Here is an 18,747-nt window from a genome sequence, read left to right as displayed (position 1 = left end):
CAAACCTAGTCTGATAAAACCTATCTGAGTTAGGTGGAAAATTTTATATATGAATTCAAAAAACCAACTTCACAAGTACAGGATGGAGAAACCATGAGCGGACAAAGAAAGTCTGTCTGAAAAAGATCTGCATTTTAGCAAACTATAGGGTCAAAATGAGTTAACCATATGATATGGCAGTCAAGAGAGCTAAAGAACTAAGAGGCAAAGAGTCTAGAGTGGAAAAAGCTTCACAATGGCCCACCATGGACAAAGCAGAACACATCTAGTCCACTTATTCAATTCTAGGCAACATATTTTAGGAAGAACAGTCACGAGAGAGTGTGTGTCCAGGGGAGGGAACTAGGATGATGAGCAGCTAGGAGTTCATTCCAAAGAACTAGGGAATTTCAACGTGGTGAAGAGGAGATTTAGGGAAGTCATTTTAATTGTCTTCAACAGTGTCAAGGGCTAATAGGTAGAAAGGAGATTCTATTTTTCCTGCATAGTCTCTGAGGGAAGAAATAGAAGTAATGGGTAGAGACTGAAAAGGGACAAATTATATTGACATTAGAAATTAAACAATAAGTTACTGCAAAGAGGAACAGGGTGCCCTTTGGAAATATTTGGGTTCTACCTCATAGCAGTTATTCAAGCAAGGTCTGACTGACCACTAATCAAGGATCCTGAAGAAGCCATTCTTGTTCTGGGACAGATTGGACCAAATGGCCTTGCAAATCTCTTCCAAATGGGAAATTCTGGGCTAGAGGTTAACCAGAAGAATGTCTATCCCTAATTTTGCTGATGTAGTCTAAGAAGTAGTGAGGTTACCAAATTAAAAGTCAGGTAATCAATGGGTATTATCATGATCCTGGCTCTTCTAAATCATGAATTTTTAGCCAATTATCTCTCTGAGCCTGAGTTTTGCCATCGGTAAAATGAAGATATCCTGTAGGATTTTTTCAAAGATTAAAAAGAACTGAGATAAAAAAGTGAAAGCCCTTCAAAAATTATTGTGAAAATCTACAAAAGACAAATGGTTCAGCTAAATAATTTAACACAACATATATATATACATACACACACACACACACACACACAATGGTACAGTCTTTGCAAATATAGTTCAGATTCTCAAAGAAATTTTACACTAGAGAGTACTCTTCTAGTTCATGCACACCCAGAACTGCAGTCACTAAATGTCCTCAAGAAGTCCACCTCTACCTCTTTTTCTTCCCTCTCAATGACAATCACAAAATGCTAAGATGCAGATGCAGCAGAAATTATAAATATGCCAAAAATTTATTATCTGCTTTGGAAGTTATTATAACAAAAATTCTATAATTTGGTGATTTTTGTTCAGATCTTCATCCCTATATCTGGATAATGATACAATAGGATAAGAGTGAATGCAAGAAGAAAGCATTTACCAAGTGTTTGCTCTGTGCCTTGCTGGGGATCCAGAGAAAAGAAAAGATGGTTCATGATATCCGCGAGCCGGAGGGGCAGAGAATGGAAAAAGAAAGGGCCAAGGTAATGATGACAGAGAGAAAATAAAACATTAAGGTGTCCATTTGAGTGCATGTGGGTTCAGTAGATTTATACGTGTTTTGTTTTGTTTTAAAGAAAAACCTCAGTAGCTCTGCTAACTACTGCATTTCTCTTAGAAGGATTTCTGGTCCAAGTTAGTGAAGCTGGAACTTTCGAATTCCATGTTAACAATCTGGCACAAACAGAAATCAACTTCTTGGAGTAACCTGAGTTGTTGCACTTAGTTTTCTTGCCAGGGATGGGAGAATTCACTGAGAGCCCTAGGGCTGATGAGCAAAATGCTGCCTTTTCAGGAATCCTCTGGTTGTCTACACGTTTCTACAGCTGTCCTCAAGGGAACCTCTTGGCTGATGAGTGGTACTTCCCTGCCAGGGACATCAAAGACTAGGAACCAACCACACAAGGCTGGCAGGCAAGCCTTTGTCACTCTTCTGCAGAACCAAAGACCCCTTATTTGTGCACGCCTGAACACAGGAAAGAGGAGCCTGGCATCATTGGAGGCAAAATGGTCAGAGGGCAGGCACAAGGAAGAGGGACACAAATTGGGCCGGGCGGGCAAGGCAAAAGGTTATAGATGCCTACCATCACACTGGGGGACACCATTCCCAGGAAGTGAGAGGTAGCTCTAAGATCTTTCCCCCAACCCTACCAGACCCCTGGGAATCTCAAGTTGAGTTATAAGTGGTTGGTTTGGTTTGATAAAATTAAGATTCCTCCCTAATAAAGTTCTGTAGCTTTTAGCATCAATGGTCTATCTACCTCCTTAAGGCAATGGCATCATAGATTTATTTTCGTAACAAAGTCTCAGAATTACTAAATAACGTTTTAAATTTCTATTCTTCCAAAAGCACAGACAAGTATACAGCTAAGTTTTATTCTTTCCTTCCTCAATATCAACTGCATTTCATTTTTGGTGACATAAAAGGGCTCCTTTTTGCTTCATAATTCACTTTAATCATCATTGTAGTCTAAAACCAGCTTTATATAAGTGAAAGGGAAAAAAAGCAAGTGTTCAAATTTTAACACATTTGCCAATTTCCTAAAACGATTGCTTAGGAAGATTGACCTAACTGAATAAAGAAAGGGGTTACAATCGATCAGGTTTACCCAGTTTAATGATCAACTCTTTTCTTTAGCAGCTCACCTTCTATGAAGCAACTAGGGGTATATATAGAGAGTTCGGCAATCTAGGTCAGTTCTAAGAGGAAATCGGTTCCAACCTCTTAGAAAGAACACAAATCAGAAAAACAATGAGAGCAATTCCCCTCTTCATTTTAATTGCCCCTCTTGTTATTTCCTCTAGAATCGACCAGGAATATGCCCCAATCGACTCTCTGCCTCCAGAACCAAAATCAAGATTTGCCATGCTGGATGATGTAAAAATCTTGGCCAACGGCCTCCTTCAGCTAGGACACGGTCTTAAAGATTTTGTCCACAAAACAAAGACTCAAATAAATGACATATTTCAAAAACTTAATGTATTTGATAGGTCTGTCTATGACCTTTCACTCCAAACCAATGAGATCAAAGAAGAAGAAAGAGAGCTCCGAAGGACAACATCGAATCTTCAAGTCAAAAACGAAGAAATGAAAAATATCTCCCTTGAGCTCAACTCGAAACTTGAAGACCTCTTGGAAGAGAAGATTCGGCTTCAACAGAAAGTGAGGGGTTTGGAGGAGAAGCTGATTCCTTTAGTTCACAGCCTACCTGAAGGTCAGGAACACCAAGAAGTGACCTTTCTTAAGGTAAGGACAGTGGAAGGGACCTGCTCAGAATGTCTCTCGCTGGGCTCTTCCCTTCCTTTGGGGCTTTCTAACAAATGCTGGCTGGGACAGGCTGGATTTGCAAATAAGCATAAGGAAAAGAAAGGCTCGGGTCATGTTCCAATTGGATCTCTTTGCCAAGCTTCATTATGTTTCATAAGAATGTTCTTTTAGCAAAGAAAATCAAAGCAAAATGTCCTGGAATCACAAGACAGTGATTGATTACCAAAATTATATAAGATAGAACAAGCAGAAAGCCAAATGACGAGCATTTTAAATGACGGCTAAGTGGGAAACATTTAGAACTCTTCCCCATGAATAAAAGGCAGGGATGCGTGTGTGTCTGTACATATAGAGATGCCCACATGACGACGTAAAAGCTCCTCTACTGACATTTATCATATGCACCTGCAGAGTGCAGGGATGAAAAAGGCAATCCAGCCAAAGCTACCCACAGTGGCATGTGAAACCCCCCCTAAGAGCCCACGTGGGGACTGTGATCCAGGGAGTCCAGGCCTCCAGGCTCAGGGGGGACGTGCCTGGCTGGGGACAGCCTTTCTCCCTTTGACCAGAGCCCCTCTCCAGACCTTTGTAGAGCAGCAAGACCAGAGCATCAAAGAGCTTTTCCAAACGGTCCAAGAACAGTATCAGCAGCTCACCAAGCAGCACGGCCAGATTAAAGAGATGGAAAACCAGGTAAGGTGGGATGGAAAGGCTGACTTTTGGAGCAGAAAGCACCGAGCTTGTGCTCAGGGGAGGAAGTGGGGTTTCCTTGGCTTCTGCCTCAAAAAGCCCCCAAATCCCAGTGAGGCACCATTCCCTCTCAGGACGATAGGCATCCCCTCCATCCCAGTGTGGCTGTGAAGGAAGCAGTTTGCAAACCACAGAATTCTAGTGAGCAGGGAGCTGCCTTTGCCACCATGAGGGTCTTTTCCAGGGATGGCCAGAAGGACAGGCAGGGCCAGAAAGCTAACCTCGGCGGGCAAGGCTCTGAGCACGAGCCAGGGGACAGATGGGCTAAGGGTCTGCTGTCAGAGAGCCTCCTGGGGTTGAGGAGGAGCAGGAGGGAGACTGAGCACCAGAGCAACCCCCGGGAGAGCCACGACTTGGTCCAGCTGCATCTGGCTGAGGGAGGAGCCCTCCCCATTCGGGCTGCCCGTCAGAGTCTGAACTAAGTGGATGGGCCAGGGAAGGGGAGCGCAGTCAGGCCGGCACTCGGCCCTAGCAGCCTTTAGGAGACTGATCCCATGTCTGTGTTCTCTCAGCTAAGGAAGACGGGCTTCCCAGAAGTGCCCGACAGTGCCCTGTCTTCAAAGCAAAGAGCCCCGAGGACCATCGCTTCTCTTCAACCCAATGAAACTCAGTCTGCAGAGCAGGAAGGTAAGAGAGCTCAGTTTGTGTCGAACTTGTTGGGCAGCATCCCAGTGGCACGTGCCTAAAACAGGAAGGCAACCGTCTACTAATGGGATGAAGGACGCCGGCCTCCAAGAGGCCCTGCCACGTCCAGAGGCAGCCTTCACAGCATGGCCACAGCAGCCAGGAAATGGTTCTTTGGCCTCAGGAGAGCTCAGGAGAGCAAAGCTTCCCCGAAGAACAGCGCTGCTTCTTTTCCAGACAGAATGAACTTGGATAGGAACAGAGGGCAGCCCTAAGAAGCAGCCTTGGGGGTGGTGAGCCAGGCCTGGGTTCCAATCTGACCTGACACTTTCTAGGACCCCCGTGGCCTAGCCCTTCCCCCAATACACAGAACTGATCCTAAGACAGAAGGGAAGGGTTTTTGAGAAAAAAAAGAAAGCAACTGCTTTAGAAAGAAACCAAGCCCTTCATTTTGCACAAGAAAAGAAAGCGGCACGGGCCCAGAATGGAGAGTGGGGTCCCGGGTGACTCCTCTCTGCAGGCCCCTAGTGCGAGGGTTCCCCGAAGCCTAGACACAACCCCTCTCCCAATGCATCCACTGGGGAGCAGCACTCCCTTAGCCCGTCTCTCACCAATCCCCCTCTGCTCCACTTTGTCCCAGGCGTGCCAGCCAACTGCGCTGCCCTCTCCGATGGAGGCTCACATCCCAGCGGCGTCTATGCCATCAGGCCCGGCCCAGCTGGAGTCTTCAATGTCTACTGCGAGATGAAATCAGGTAAAGGGCCCCCGGGGCCACCAACACCACCAACTCCACTCCCTGCCCAGGGACGCTTCGGAAGGGCATCGCTTGCCCATCAGGTAGCTCGTGGTGCCCGTGTGCCACGTGGCAAGCCCCAGCCCAGCAACCACAGATCCAAAGGGGCTTGGGAGGTTTTTAGGGGAAGTGCTTGGATATGGCTGGGGACACGAGGAAAAAAGTGGGCAGCCCCTGCTCTCCGAGCTCGTTCCAAAAGGGGAAACGGCAACTGTTAGATGCCATCTGCGAGTCATATGGAAAGGCCGAGGCAGCTCTTACGGTGTAACAGCAAAGGTACAGGGCAAGGAGTGCAGTGGTTAGTGCTCCACTTGAAGCTGGGAAGGCCTCAGTTCCCCTCAGACACTTCCTAGCTGTGTTACCCTGAAGCCACTTCACTCACAACTGTCTGCCTCAGTTTCCCCATATACAAAATGGGGTATGAATAGCAGCTCCCTCCCAGAGCTGTGAGAATGCAACGAGACTCCACACATGCGTGCTACAAAAAGGCCAGCTAGGATCAAAATGATTGAATGTCATTTCCATGGATAAAATGGCCTCATTCAGCAGCCCCTGCCTCGTGGAATTTACCTTCTAGTCAGCAGGCTCCAGGCAGAGGAGTCAAAGCCCTCCCCACCCCCCAAGCACTGAGCCTCGAGGGGGGCTAACGGAAGCCCACCCAGAGCAGGTCTGTCTGTCTGCCTGTCTGCCTCTACATAAATGCTGGCTCTCGGCAGGAGCTCAGAGAGGGGGGGCCCAGCAAGGTGCCTCGGGGATGCCCAGGGGCACTCCAAACCCAATGAATGGCCAGAGTGTTCTAGAGTCACCCCCAAAGGAAGAATCCCCCACCGAGCCTTTGGGCGCCCCCATCGCCTCTACACGGAGCCCCCAGACGAGTCTTCTCCTCTAGCGGCTGCCAAATGGACTACCTGACTGGCCGGAGGTCCTAGAATCTTCTCTGTGAGCCTGTCCACATGCCATCTGCTCTACTGATGGCGCACGTCCGGCACTTTGTCTCTTCAGAAAATGGGATTCAAATCACCAAACGTTTCTGAAGGCCAGCAGGGTCCTGGGCCCTGTCTTCAGCTGCTGGTGCCCTGGGGGAATTGCTTTGGTTCTTTTTAGGTGACTTTTTTCAACCAACAAATGGTCTTTTCCCTCCCCTTCCACCCTCCCCTCCCCATAAATACCCACAAATCCATGTCAGAGACAGCAGAGTGAGGAGGCAGGAGCTCACAGGAAGCCGGGGCGCTCAGTGTATGACGGGCTTCTTGGTGGCCGTCCTTTGTCTGGGCAGGGCTATGGCTCTGGCCCACACTCGCTGCCCTGGGCATCACTCAGCCCATTCGTGAGGCCGTCTCCTCCGTTCCCTTCTCTGCACATTACAAACAGCTGCCACCATCCCTCCTGTACATGGGGATCTTTTTCCTCTTCGGCACACAGGCCTCACAGGGCTGGCTGGCCGAGTGACCTTATGGGCCTTGCACCGCCCAGAGCATCCGCAGCTTCACACATGGGGCTTTATGTGAAGCCTCCAATTCTGGCCATTCCCCTGTTTTTGTCAGATGGCTAGGAGGCAGAACTAAGAAATTCTTTAATTTGCATTTTTCTAATTGTTCTGGACTAGAAGCATTTTTAATGGTCTCGCTAGCTTGGCCTTCTTGGCTCCCACTCTTTGGCCATTTACCACTTGGGGTTCCTGATCTGCCTCTGAGAGGACAGGCTGCTCCCCACCAAGCAGGGGCTGCTCCTGTTGGGTCTCTGCATCCCCAGCACCAAATGTGCTGGCCACAGAACGAGCAACCGATAACTATGTGGAGAACAGAACTGAAATACTGATCTATACCAAGCTCGTACAATGAAAAGGATCCCATCAGAGGAAGCAGAGCATGGAGGGATGAGAGAACATCTCGGAGCTCTTGGCTCAGCCTTTCTGGACTTCTTTAAGTCACCACAAAGAAGAGAGGAGGGAAGAAACATGCCAAGTTAAGTGGGCACTTTACAAGCATTCTCTCAGGCGAGACTCACAGCCCCTGGGAGGCAGCTGCTATTCTAAGGGAGGCAATCAGAGGCCAAGGGACTCGCCTGGGACCACACAGCTGGTAAGTGTCAAAGGCTGGGGCTTAACTCTGCCCCCGGACCACCCGCCAAAAAAACAAAACCACAACAAAACATTTATAAATCATCCCACATCTTAAAGGATCCTAAAAATATTTTTGCACATTTTTGTTCTCTATTTGTTAGCATTAAAACAAGTCACTGTAAATAACTGAAAATGTTTCTTCATCATTCTTAGGCAGCTCTTGGACAGTAATTCAACAGCGAATGGATGGATCCCAAAATTTCAATGAAACCTGGGAGAACTATCAACATGGTTTTGGGAGTCTTGAGGGTAAGGCCTCCCAGTTTCCTTCTTAACCCTTAGAATAAAAAGGGAAAGAAGAGCTCTTTGGGCAGCTGTTCGAGGGCCATGAACAGACCCCTGGGATGTACATGCTCAGACCAAGAGTGACGGGGTTGGACCCAGGACTTCACAGGTGAATAAGGAACTCTGAGACTAGGAAACCCCTTCACTGCAGCTCATGATCTGAGAGGCTCAACGAGAGCAGCAATTCTCAAACTCTGGTGGCTCAGGTTCCCTTTATACTCTTCAACATGACTGAGGACCCCGTAAGAGCATTTGTTTATGTGGGTCCTACCCCAGGATTTACTGTATTAGAAATACTGATCAATTTTGAAAAGTATTAATTCATCTAAAAATATAGCGAACCAGTTCCATGACAACATAAACAGCATGCTTTTAGGAAGTCAGTAAGAGTCATTGCTTTACACATTTTTGCAAATCTCTTCAGTGTCCAGTAGATGACAACTGGATTCTTATGTTTTTGTATTTGATCTGTTGCAGTATGTTTTGGTTGAAGTCTACAAAGAAAACCCAGCCTCACTCAGATATTAGTTGGAAAAAGGAGTATTCCAATAGGCGAATAACACTAATATTACTTTGAAAATAGTTTTGATCTTGAGGTCTCTCTGAAAGAGTCTCGGAGCCTCAGGTCTCCTCTGACCACACCTGGAGAACCACTGGCCTACCGCAAAGAGAGCCTGACCTGGGTAGGATCACACATGCTGTGTCTGTCAAAATAGGGGACCTAACCAGTCCTATAACTCCCAAGGCCAATCCTCTGTCCACTACACCACAAATACTTCTTCCTACATATTAAAAGAGAACATAGAAAATGTCATAATACACTGAAGGATTAAAAATGAATGATAAGAGACTTTTGGTTGACAGCAAATAAATGAACAAAACACGTGTTTGAGACAAACTTTCTATAAACCAAAAGACTAAATGTATTATTGGTGACCAAAGACTTAAAGATAGTCTATCTTTTGTCTCTCAAATGAAAATTATAAAAAATTCAATGCAATTCATGCTTCCTTTAAAAAAAATACCATTCTTCTATTTTGTCAATCACCCTATCCCAAAATAAATCTTTTCCCAAAATGCCATATTTAGCATTTAGAATAAATGATTGTTAATGCAATTATCCACTAATTATCTACTCTCATCAAGCACACTCATCTGGAGTCTTTTTAACACATGGGGAAGCTAAAGTAGAAAGAATACTGGCCCTGGAGTCTTGGATCTTGGTTCAAATCCTATCTCTGATGTTTGTCATTTGTGTAACCTTAGGCCAATCACTTAACCTCACATAGCCTCAGTTTCCACATCTGTAAATGGAAGGGGTTAGATTAGATGGTCCCTGAGGTCCCTCCTTCTACACCAAGGGTCGGCAACATATGGCTCTCGAGTCAATTAGGCTCTTCCTGCAGGAGCCATGAAGTCCATTTTTTTTTTCAGGTGCTGTTACAGGAGCCTCACTGTGAGCACTGCACAGCTCTCACGAAATGACATTTTAAAAAATGTGGCGTTTATGGCTCTCCCGGCCAAAAAGGTTGCCGACCCCTGTTCTACACGTCTAAAATAATACCTGTACCTATTTCTAAGAAAGTTTTCCTCTGGGAATAATGCACTGCCAATAAAATCTATTATGCTTTAGCATGTGCAGTGGCAAGTTAGCCTTAAAACTCGGGTCTTCTCCCCCGAGGCTCAGGCATAAAGACATCAGCTAGCAATTAGAGATAGTCATTGCCCACCCCACCCCACCCCAAAATACTTTGTTTACTCTCAAAATTACATGGTCTAAAACCACCAACCAGAGACATGGCTACATACAGGAAAAGTGCATTTTCAAGTACATTTATATTTGAATGCTTACATGCCTACTGAAGAGTAATGTTTGTGAATTTTCAATTTAAAAATATATAAAAAGTATTCGCATAGAGAATTTCAACTAGACAAAACATGTATTCTATCATCTTGGGACACATCAGGCATAAAGAAAAGCCCAGGCTGACAGCTGAAGATATAACAATGGTTTCCATTTAAAGCACTTAGAAACCAATTGAGATCACTAAGTTTTAAAAAAAACACCCCAAAACTTCCTGGTGGTTTTTGAAATATATAACATCTCTTAATAAAGAATCCCATGTCACACATAGCTGAAGCCAACAGCATTAGTTGATCTAATAAAGAGCTGACCTAAAGAGTTTTCTACAGAAATAAACCCCCTAACAAGATTCAACTCTACCTGCATATTTTAATTTCTTCTATAATGTAAGACGTCACATTCTTCCACTCTCCCTGGTTTACTCCTTATGAAAGTAAACAAGAAAAAATACTTCAAGAGACCATCTAAAATAATCAGAAGTTCTGAATATATAATACTGACTTAACTAAATCAACAAACCAAATTCTTTCAGTAACTGTGCCCTCCCTGCAATTCCTGTTTATAGATTCACAAAACTTTTCTTTGCAGGAGAATTTTGGTTGGGCCTAGAGAAGATCCACGCCATAGTGAAGCAGTCTGATTACATTTTACGCATCGAGCTGGAAGACTGGAAAGACAACAAGCGCTACATCGAGTATCTGTTCAGCCTGGGGAGCCCAGAAACGGACTACGCGCTGTACCTTTCGGAGATCCAAGGCAACATTCCCAGTGCAATCCCTGAACACAAAAACCTCAGGTTTGCCACTTGGGACCACAATGCAGAGAAACACCTGAACTGCCCGGAAAGCTACTCAGGTACTCTTATTCAGATGACCATTGATCCTTTATTTGCATAGATGAGAAAGACTGGGCTAAGTGAATACAAGGGACATGTAGCTATTTTTACATGCAATAATTTTAAAAATAAGAGTCCATTCTACCCTCTATGAGCAAAATCTCATAACTATCATAAAAAAAAAGAAGTTAATTTGGCACAGGTTAAACTGGGAGTTTTGCCTTTTGTAAAGTCCTAGGAATTCTACCGTAAGCATATGTGGTGAATGAAGACACGTTTACCAGTGTATTCAAGTTTTTAAAAACATATGCGATAAAATCTTGTTAGGGAAAACAAAAGTCCAGAGCATCCAAAAGAGACTTTCAGGATGGTTTCCAGAAGCGGGTTAGGGGTGATGAATTCCTCTTCTGAGCGTGATTACATTTGCATGCACTTCAGAAGGTTGCCTTACTGTTTCTGCTCCAATTAATTACCCTAAAAAAAAATCTCACGCATTTTCATGAAGTGAAGTTAAAGTGAAGTACAGTTAAAAGTTTAGGCCTGAACATGAACTTGAGCCAGAATGAGATCCACAGCTTCACGGGAAGTGATGGCTTAAAGCTTTCTTTGTCCCTCTCAAGCCACCACAGGCCGGGTCCTCAAAAGGGGCCTAAATGTAAGCAGGGTTCCTGGCTGCCATATGGCCACAGCAAGGTAGCTTTGAGTTCTGGGAAGCCCAAGAGTGGGATGGAGATTTCGATGAGCACCTCCAGGAGGCTAAGGCAGCCTGGGCCCAGTGCGGCCCAGAAGAGGAGGCAGGTTCTATGAAAAACTCTCTCCTGTAACTGTAATATCATTTCTGCTACAGAACTCATGTGGTCTGTCTTCCTTAGGCGGCTGGTGGTGGCACGAGGTCTGTGGAGAAACCAACCTTAATGGCAAATACATCAAAGCAAGATCAAGAGGTAAACCGGAACGGAGAAGAGGACTCTACTGGAAGACTCAAAAAGGAAGGCTCTATTCCCTCAAGACTACCAAAATGTTAATCCACCCAACAGATTTAGAAAGTTTTGAATGAACACAGGCTAGTTTCCAAAAAACAATAAACTGAACATTAAACTCAACCCAAGTTACTGTGGTTTAATAATTGGTAAGCAAAGGGCAGCTAGGTGGCTCAGGGGATAGAGAGCCAAGCCTAGAGTCAGGAGGGCCTAGTTGTGTCACCCTGGGCAAGTCACTTCACTCCTACTGCCTAGCCCTTACTGCTCTTCCGCCTTGGAATCAATACTTAGTATTGATTCTCAGATAGAAGGTAAGTGACTTTAAAAAAAGCAGCAATAAAGACCTTAAAAAGGCACAAAGAGCTAAGTGGATGTTCTAGGGCAGGGGTCAGCAATGTATGGCTCTTTCTGCAGCAGCCATAAAGTCCATTTTTTTTCAGGCACTGTTACAGGAGCGCGCACTGTGAGCACTGTACAGCTCTTACGAAATTAATTTTAAAAAATGTGGCATTTATGGCTCTCACAGCCAAAAAGGTTACTGACCCCTGTTCTAGAGTATATGCTAAGGCAATTTCACAGGTTTTTTCTTCCTTAATAAGAATTTATCTTGAGTTTAAAACAATCATAAATTTATTTCAAGGTCAAAGCTGTCCTCACATCGCCTCGTGAACTTTACCTTTCTCAATCAGATGTCTTCTGACATCAAATGTGTAAATATTTCATGATGTTGTAATCAATTGTAGATGGACTTGGGCCCTTTCAGGCTCCACTTAATGATCACCCTAGGAACTGGAAACTTACAAAAAGGAGTCTGCCGGTTTTATATTCATTGTGTAGTTAGATCTCATAAGTTCACCAATTTTTAAAAAAGATATGAACATGAATAAATGTGAAGGTTAGATAATTCTATATTTATGAAGTATTGTCATATTATTAATTTAAAATGAACTCAATCTGCTCAGCAGCACATATGAAAATCCATCATGTAAAACTTAAAATGTATATTACATTTCACTGGAGAAAAATTCATGTCACAAGTTTTTATACTTTATTTATGAAATCAAAAGAAGCTGGATAAAATACTGTATTTAAATAGGCTCATGGTTATTAAATAAATGCAGTTGATCATAATTATTAAGTCATATTGACTTTGATATTTTCCATCACTGTATCTTATTAATAAGGCTTTTGTACTTTATAGCAATGTATCCATTTTAAAGCATTTTAGCATTGGCACCTGTAAAAAATACTTTAAAAATGATCTTGTGAGAATGTGACAAACGAATGAATATATACACCAAAGTCAAGCATAAAATGACTTTATCCCCTTTTAAAATAAAGAAAAGGAATGATGCTATTTGGAATTTCCAAATAAAAAAGAACAATTAAAATTCCAAGAAAGAAATGAGTGAATAACTTTGACATGATAGACCTGTATGTTTATTTTGTAATTCAACCAATAAAATTTCTCTAACATGACTATGATATGTTTAAAGAATCTCTCTTTTGCCCTTCACCAAAATGGGTGGTCCATGCAGTGACTCATCTTCCATTTAGGATACCTTTTTTCACTTGTTATGGTTGCTGTTTTAAAGAAAGCCTAAACAGAAGGGCAAGAACTAGGCGTGACTTGCCATATGTCACATACAGCTTAAGTGTCTGAGGCCAGATCCGAACTCAGGATCTTCTGTACTGTACTTCTGCTTATTCTAGGACTTAGAAGCTCGAAGAGAAACAAAAGTTTGGGAAAATGAACCCTCTAGAAGCATGACTGAAGGCTCAAACCCTGAGGCCAGAAAGGAACGGGATGTCCACTAGGACAGACACCAGCCACTGGTGGGAGTTTTTGAAGGAGTTGGTGGCAGCAGCAAATCCACAGCCAAATATTGACCCAAACATCATGGGGAAAAGCAATAGCACTCTCCAGCCATCACTATTTAACCGAGAGTCCAATGTCGCACGAACAGACTGAGGAGCTCTGGCCCTAAAGCAATGAGACACGACACTGGATTTCTCTTGTCAACAGAGCAAAGATCTTTTTAAAAAACAGATTTGAGTTTAGCCAGTCAGTTGACACAGTGGTTTGAGTGTCAGACCGGAATTCCAATCTGCACTCAGATACATCCAGCAGCCGTCTTACATGCACTTCTGTGATGGGAATCTGTCCCAGCAGTCTAGTTATCTTGGGGGAAGGACAACTGAGTGAAAACGGAATGAGAACAGCCAGAGACACTGTAGCTTGCAGAAAGCTGTTCTGCTTTGCCTTGATTAAGGTTTATTTTATATACACTTTGAGATCATACATAAAGTTGGCATGGAATTCCATTCTCACCATACATCTTATCTTTGGAGACAATATGTTAGGCGTCTTTGATGTATAGTGGTGGAAGTACAGGCTTTTTCATGGGAGACAATTTCTCCATATTTCCTTCATTGTTCTTTTATGTTAAAGTACTGTACCAAATCGGGTCTGGGAGGGGGGAAACTTGGAGACTATTCTGGCCATTTTTGTAGGCACCTGTGTATGGGAATCTAAGTTAGAGTATTAAAATCTAACATTAACTCACTATATGCTGGTTTGTTGTGAAGTGACTTCAGTGCAAGTTTCTGTATTATAACATATAAATGTGGGGTTTACTTAGGGGTTTGTGAGAGGTCTGTGGCTGTGGGTAGCGTTCCCAATAGCCTATATTGTTTTTCTGTTTCTCTGGGGCTGAGTAAGGATACTGATTTTAATAATTGTAGTAAAAGGGAATGATAGTGAGAAAAGAGTCACATAGGGGAAATTGAGTGGAATAACTATCCTTCTGACACCTGCTGTGCAGGTTTTCATAGCTGGTGAAGAGCTGTGCTAAATGTCAAGGGCTTTGACGGCTTCCTGTATTTCTGCCCCAAACAAACTCTCTGCCTTTTCCCCTCAGTCCTTCCCCCATTCCTGCACATCCTCTGGGTCCCTCCTACTCAGAACTCTTCCACCTTCTGTCTTAGAGTAGATACTGTGGGTCCAACATAGAACAATGGGATGGGCTAGGATGGTTCAATGACCTGTCCAGGGTCACACAGCTAAGAAGTATCTGAGGCCAGATTTGAACCCAAGTTCTCCTGACTCCAGGCCTGGTGTTCTATCCACTGTGCAACCTAACTGCCCCTTATTTATTTAATCTTCAAACTGCACCCTGAAGAAAATTAACTCTTTCCTTCTCTGCTATTCATTAAAACCAATCTTTTCGTACATATTAGTAATGAGATATTGACTCATCAGATGAGAGTAAACCACCTTCAGGAACACTTTTCTCCTGGGAGATAAACAGGTAGAAAGGCAGCTCCCAACCAATGCTTCTCTCCTAGCCTCTGCCAAGGGCCATGATGGAGGCCATGAGGGGGTGCAGGCTCCCTGTCCTTCTGGGGAGAAAAACCAGGACTAAACCAGCAGATGGACTGCCCCATTCTCCAGAAGCTCCAACACTCACAGATAGCTTTGGTGCCGGGGTCCTTTGGGGGTAGCCACAAGGGCGGTGAGAACATCCCCCTGATAAAATCATATCCGTGTGAGCCATCAGGTAGTGCCAAGCCTTTTGATGGCCAGGTTAGTCTTTGCTGGGCCTTTCAAAGCCCTGGCTGTGGCCCCTATCCAAGTCATTGCCAGATGCATGCCCATGGGGGCTGATTCCAGGGGGACAGAGAGGAGACTGGGGCTGCTGCCCCTCCTGGGCTTTGCCCTCCCTGCCCATCAACAGCCACTGGTAAGCTGCTGGGGTTGGGGTGGGACCTGCCAAGAAAGATAGGCCCTTTCTTCATAGAGACTGCTTCCTTCAATGGCAGCTGCATGGCCTGAGGGTCTGGGGAGTACCTGCTCTTCTCCAGACTTGTGAGCTATCTGCCAAGGAGTGTGAGAGCAGGTGGTAGTCCAGGGGTGAAGGTGGCGCAACCATCTGGCCCAGGCTACATCCTGTCCCTCCCACAGGGTGCCTGCCTTCATCTTTCCTAACAAGAGACCCACTGCGCCACTCCCCTCACCGTCTTCAGACTAGACCCTTCTGGTTCCCAACCATTCCTGGAAAGAAGAGGTCACTCATTCACTTTGATCCTGGCCCCCAACTCTTCTCCCTCTCCTTCCTCCTGTTTGCTGGGCTCCTCTAGGGCTTACTTGACGATGAGAAGCTCCTCTAGGGCTTACTTGACTTGCTTATTGATGTCTGTATTCCCCGCATCAAGGACAGTGCTTGGCTCAGAGTATTCATTCAGTAAGTGCACATTCATTCAGAATACATCAGGCTCTCCAATCTTGGTCATAGGCCTCTGTGTTTCCATCTTCAACATACTCCTTCTGGTCATATAATTGTCAGTAAATAGTATTTTCAGATATGGATTTCTAATGAAACAAGGTAGATTTTAATTAAACTATCTAATATCTTCCTCAGCATCGTGTATTTAAAGAAAAATGTGCCTGATTTTCCAGAGAACACATTAGTAGGGAAAACTGACTACTGAGCAGAATGAGCTGAATTCTACCTGAGCATTTTCATTTACCTAACTTTGTTCACTTCCTTGAGGACACCCTTCATCTAGAAACTAATTAATCTCTTTCTGGAAGAAAATAATATATCCTCCTTGCTTCAATAGCTCTCTCTGGTAACATATTACTCATAGAGCAGTATAGCCATCTCCATAAAATATGAAACTTAATAACCTTCACATCACACACCACAATTTATCAGTGGAAAAGTTTGCTAACAGGTTATAAGCACTTTACAGGAGAATTTTTTATAGAGTTGCACAAAATACAAGGAGAAATATACTCAGGCACAATTTTAACCTGAAACCAATTTACTCTAATGAAAATTATTAAAATCTATAGCATGACTCATGTTCAATAAATATTTAAAAGGAGCAAGAGGGGCTGCTATTTTCTGGGAATAAACTGCTCACTTATGGGAGAAAAATGAACCAAGGAAAAAATTCTGGCCCCTCTTTTATTCTCATTATTAAGAATTTGGGATGAAATGTTAGATTCTGTAATTAGCAGGACAATTTTGAGGGGGTCATTACCAAATACAGTGGGATAGTCTAGGGGACCTTTCAAGGCCTGGTCTCTGCTAAACTTCCATAAATCTATTTCTAAAGTTGAATGGTTTATTCCCAGAGAGGTGCAGACCTACAACATAGTTCAGGATGAAACATGATGGTACCTTGAGTGACCAATTTAACAAGTTAATTTCCTTACGGTATCTACTCATATTAAGCATACCAAACAAATGAAAACAAAAATCAGAAACATTCCAGCTATTTTGTTATACAGATCTTCTCAACTCTTCAATAAAGGCTGGGCAGAACATCTGTGGGCCATTTATACACAGATTCTTGAGACACCCTGTTGGATCAGCCCCATTTAGATCAATATGGGAGTGCAAATGTGATTAATGATTGGCCTCATTTACCTTTCCAGTTATCACTTCAGACCACATCACTACTGCTGTTGAACATTTTTAGTACTCAAAGCACCATGGGGACACATGGTCTGAAATGATTACTAGAAGGGAAAATAGGGCCAATTATCAAGCACATTTCCATTCTGATATCAATGTACACTACTAAGGATATTCCCTAGCAATGGGACAGACTTTCCCTTTATTCTTCCTCTGGATCCTTAAAAATTCTGAACGTTACTTCTATTCCAATGCCCTATTACTTAAATGTTTTTACTGTAATCTTAACAAATCTTAACAAAATTATACTTAGTCAAATGGCCAATTGTTTTGTTTTTTTAATCAATAAAAAGAGTATAGTTTCAGGAAAGTAGACTAAATAATCCATATATTTTATATACAGTGAAAATGAATGAAAATAAAAGTATAAGACATACTGCTTATGTAAAAGCCAACCTATGCTCCTTTGATTTTTCTGTCTTCATTAGTAACTGGGGCTTTGAAACTATTCATTTGAAAATTATGGTAATTATTCTAATTGTTGATACTGTTCTTAACATTTAAGGAAAATTTAAGGTGTTTCTTGAGAGCATTTTAAAAATGTCTCAGCCTTTCCAATAATAAAACAAAGGTTGGAATGGAATGTATGAAGAGTTTTCATTGAAAAAAAGAGTGTCAACAGTAAGTAAGATCCAACAAGGAGCTGTGGGAAACTAAAACTAGTAGCACTTTTAAAGATTCCACCTAAAAAGTCAGAGCCTGCGTCAGTGGTGACAGACATGTTTTTAACTGACCTTGACTTTGATTACACCAAAATCAAAGGTGAATTTCATCTGAATATAAAATTAAGGCAATATGGCTATCCATACTCTACTTACAAATATCAATCCTAACATGATTTGCCATTTCCAGTTTGGTCTAAGTATTTGATTTCATCAGTGGAAATTCCCTGTGCCAATATAGACTGGCACATCATCTGAAATGTTCCAGTCTTACGGGGTTCTCGGGATGCTGAGAAACTGAGTGATCTTCACACATTCCCCCATCCCAATATGTCTTGAGCCGGGTCAACATCATTACAATATCAATAACAACACCTGCTCATCTATGGAGCACTGAAGTTAACTGAAAGCATACTTAGAAACAGACAACCTTTGGAGTAACAAATTGAAAATTTGTTCTAAGACAGATGTGCAGAGCTGAAGGACTTGGTCTATACCCCAAATGAGCAAGGCGAGTTCCAAATCTCAGATTAAACATCCACTGAGATTCTGAGACCCAGTGAAAGACATCTAGAAGATTAGGAAAATGGCATAGAGGATCTCTATGTCCTTTCTAACCTGTAAATTTTACAGCTTACACCAAAAGGAGGCAGGAGAATTCGTAAGGGGATTCAGGAAAGAGACAAAAGATGATGAAATGGTTTTTAAAAAAAAAAAAGGCTCAGAGGAAAGGTAGAGATGCTACAGTCATTTCAGCTGGCAAAGGAAGATTTACAGAATGATCGAATGGTTTTCAACTATATGAAGGTTTATACAAAGGATATTAAAAGCCATTTAACTCATCTGGGAAAGATTGAACACAAGGAAATGAATTTAAACATAAAACAAACATCTTTAAGTTAGAGTTTCCTGGAATAGGACAATTTTAAAGACTGAAAAAAATAGATTCTGGGATTACTTGAGTAAAAGGTGTTAAAAATTTTTGTTAATTCTTGATCTCTCAACGTCTGCTTCTCATATTAAGATTTTATGAAGGCAATTTATTTCCTT

General features: G+C 43.0%; 2 protein-coding genes across 2 annotated transcripts in view; one reads left to right on the top strand and one right to left on the bottom strand.

Annotated features, from left to right (window-relative positions):
- Positions 1-18,747, bottom strand: part of DOCK7 (dedicator of cytokinesis 7) — a 151,081-nt gene that overhangs the window by 97,390 nt on the left and 34,944 nt on the right. The gene's annotated exons all lie outside the window — the stretch shown is intronic.
- ANGPTL3 (angiopoietin like 3) lies at positions 2,746-11,672 on the top strand. The gene is made up of 7 exons (XM_044673970.1): positions 2,746-3,275; positions 3,879-3,989; positions 4,559-4,673; positions 5,311-5,424; positions 7,739-7,834; positions 10,323-10,589; positions 11,442-11,672. Exons 1-7 carry the CDS (start codon positions 2,781-2,783, stop codon positions 11,624-11,626), a joined length of 1,383 nt encoding a protein of 460 aa, XP_044529905.1. The 5' UTR covers positions 2,746-2,780; the 3' UTR covers positions 11,627-11,672.

Source organism: Gracilinanus agilis, chromosome 4 (genome assembly GCF_016433145.1).
Source record: "Gracilinanus agilis isolate LMUSP501 chromosome 4, AgileGrace, whole genome shotgun sequence".
NCBI lineage: Eukaryota > Metazoa > Chordata > Mammalia > Didelphimorphia > Didelphidae > Gracilinanus > Gracilinanus agilis.
Note: the sequence above shows the minus strand (reverse complement) of the source record. Positions and strands in the feature narration are given on the sequence as shown.

Coding starts and splice junctions, on each gene's coding strand:
- ANGPTL3 (XM_044673970.1), top strand. CDS start 2,781: ATGAGAGCAATTCCCCTCTTCATTTTAATTGCCCCTCTTGTTATTTCC. Junction 4,674..5,310: donor TCAGTCTGCAGAGCAGGAAG/GTAAGAGAGCTC, acceptor ACTTTGTCCCAG/GCGTGCCAGCCAACTGCGCT. Junction 7,835..10,322: donor TGGTTTTGGGAGTCTTGAGG/GTAAGGCCTCCC, acceptor TTTTCTTTGCAG/GAGAATTTTGGTTGGGCCTA.